The sequence below is a fragment of the Capsicum annuum genome, chromosome 10 (assembly GCF_002878395.1).
Source record: "Capsicum annuum cultivar UCD-10X-F1 chromosome 10, UCD10Xv1.1, whole genome shotgun sequence".
In the NCBI taxonomy this organism is placed as follows: domain Eukaryota; kingdom Viridiplantae; phylum Streptophyta; class Magnoliopsida; order Solanales; family Solanaceae; genus Capsicum; species Capsicum annuum.
The window spans coordinates 35,339,575-35,341,430 of NC_061120.1; the positions used below are offsets into that span (position 1 = coordinate 35,339,575).

At 40.2% G+C, this 1,856-nt stretch overlaps 1 protein-coding gene across 1 annotated transcript; it reads left to right on the plus strand.

The window, feature by feature from the left end:
* Window positions 1-652: 652 nt before the first annotated feature.
* On the plus strand, window positions 653-1,310 carry LOC107844302. Its single transcript, XM_047397622.1, has 3 exons — window positions 653-782; window positions 887-1,198; window positions 1,297-1,310. Exons 1-3 carry the CDS (start codon window positions 653-655, stop codon window positions 1,308-1,310), a joined length of 456 nt encoding a protein of 151 aa, XP_047253578.1.
* Window positions 1,311-1,856: the final 546 nt, after the last annotated feature.

Below are 1,856 nucleotides of genomic sequence, written 5' to 3' on the forward strand. Positions count from 1 at the left end.
TGCCCTGATGGAGCTCCACCAGTTCCTCCTATCCATCCTCAGTCACCCCAGTTTGACGTGTCTGATGTCGAGTTTTGCCAATTAATTTGTTTGCTTACCCAGTTGGTGGCCTCTCAGACTGAGTGGGTTTTTTCTGTTGCTCCATCCTCCGAGGCCACTAGAGTTGGCCAATTCATAAGATTGAATCCTCATATTTTCACTTGCTCTAAAGTTAAGGTAGATCCTTAATATTTTATTAATGAGATGGAAAAACTCTTTTGTGTGATGCATTCTAATCTTTTGTGTGATGCATTCTATTAAGATGGAGGGTGTATAATTCACAGTTTATCAGTTCAAGGATGTAGCATACAAATGGTAGGAAGAGTGGGAGCAGCTTAAAAGCAATAATTCTGAGTCTGCTTTGTGGGATGACTTCTCTAGTGCATTTCTTGATTGCTTCTTTCCTTAGAAGTTGAGAGAGGCAAAGGCTAAGGAATTTATAAATCTGAGGCAAGGACAGATGACAATAAAGGAGTATGCCTTGAAATTCCATCATTTATCTCAATATTTTCTAGAGTTGGTGACTAGCATGAGGGCTAGGATGAGGAAGTTTGAATTTAGATTGTCTTGAGACTTGATTTTGAAGAGTAAGTCTTCCTTGTTAAACAAAGACATGGATATTTCTCAGCTTGTGATTTATATGCAGCAAGTTGAAAAAGAGAAGAAGAAGCAAGATGAAATTGAGGAGAAACAGAGTAAGAAGTTTTGCTACTCGAATCAGGGTGGAGGTCAGCAGCAAAGTGGTATAGATGGAGGAAAATGGTCCAAGAAAAAGTGGGGAAATTATGGTTCCTACTCTATGGCTAATGCTCCTTACTCAAACCCGTTGGGTGATTGTTGTTTTCAGAAAAGTGTTGGTCCCAGGGCAACGTGCCTAGTCTCATGCTAGTAAAGGAAGGGAGGAACAAGTGCAGTCAGGTGCATTGTAGTATTTCTGAAGAAGGGAGGAACAAGTGCTTTAGATGTAGTCAGATTGGTCATATGCAGAGAGATTGTCCTTTTAGGGTTGCTTCTGGGGAAAACAAGATTCCAATTACGGATGCATTAGTTTCTGCACCAAAAGGTGTTACTTCTGCTTCTGGTTCAATCACTGGTCAAAACTGTCTCTATGCCCTCACTAGTCATCAGGAGTTCGAGGCATCCCCTGATGTTGTTACTGGTATGTTGAAACTCTTTTCCCATGATGTGTATTGTTTACTTGATCCGGGGTCCACCTCTCTTATGTTACCTTCTTTGTGGTTGTGCTTTTGGATCCAGTCCTGACATTTTAGACCCCTTTTCTATTTCTACCCTAATAGAAGACTCTGTGGTTGCTAGAAGAGTCTATATGGGTTGTGTGGTATCTTTTAATCATAGAGAAACTCTGGTGGATCTGATACGGTTAGAAATGGTTGATTTTGATTTCATATTGGGGATGGATTGGTCGCATTCTTGCTATGCTTCTTTAGATTGTCGGACCCAAAAGTTCATCTTCAATTACTATAGGAACTCTTTGGGGTTGCACCACATAGTGAGGGACTAGGTCCCTCAAAGTCAATAACAGGAAATAAAATAATAGAGTGCGGGAAAACTTAAGAAAGTGTAGGAAAGAAACAACACACAAGATTTAATGTGGAAAGCTCCTTCCTTAAAGGAGGAAAAAACACAGCTTGCCCTCACAAGCACCAAAGAAATCCACTATAATCAACCTTTTGATTACAGGCTCGATTTCAGCCTAACTCTAGGCTCCTTTCACTTGTAATAACTCTACCATAAGCTCATCTTGACAATCTACCAAGAACCCTCTACACTATTTAACTCTAATCAGAATCAAACTT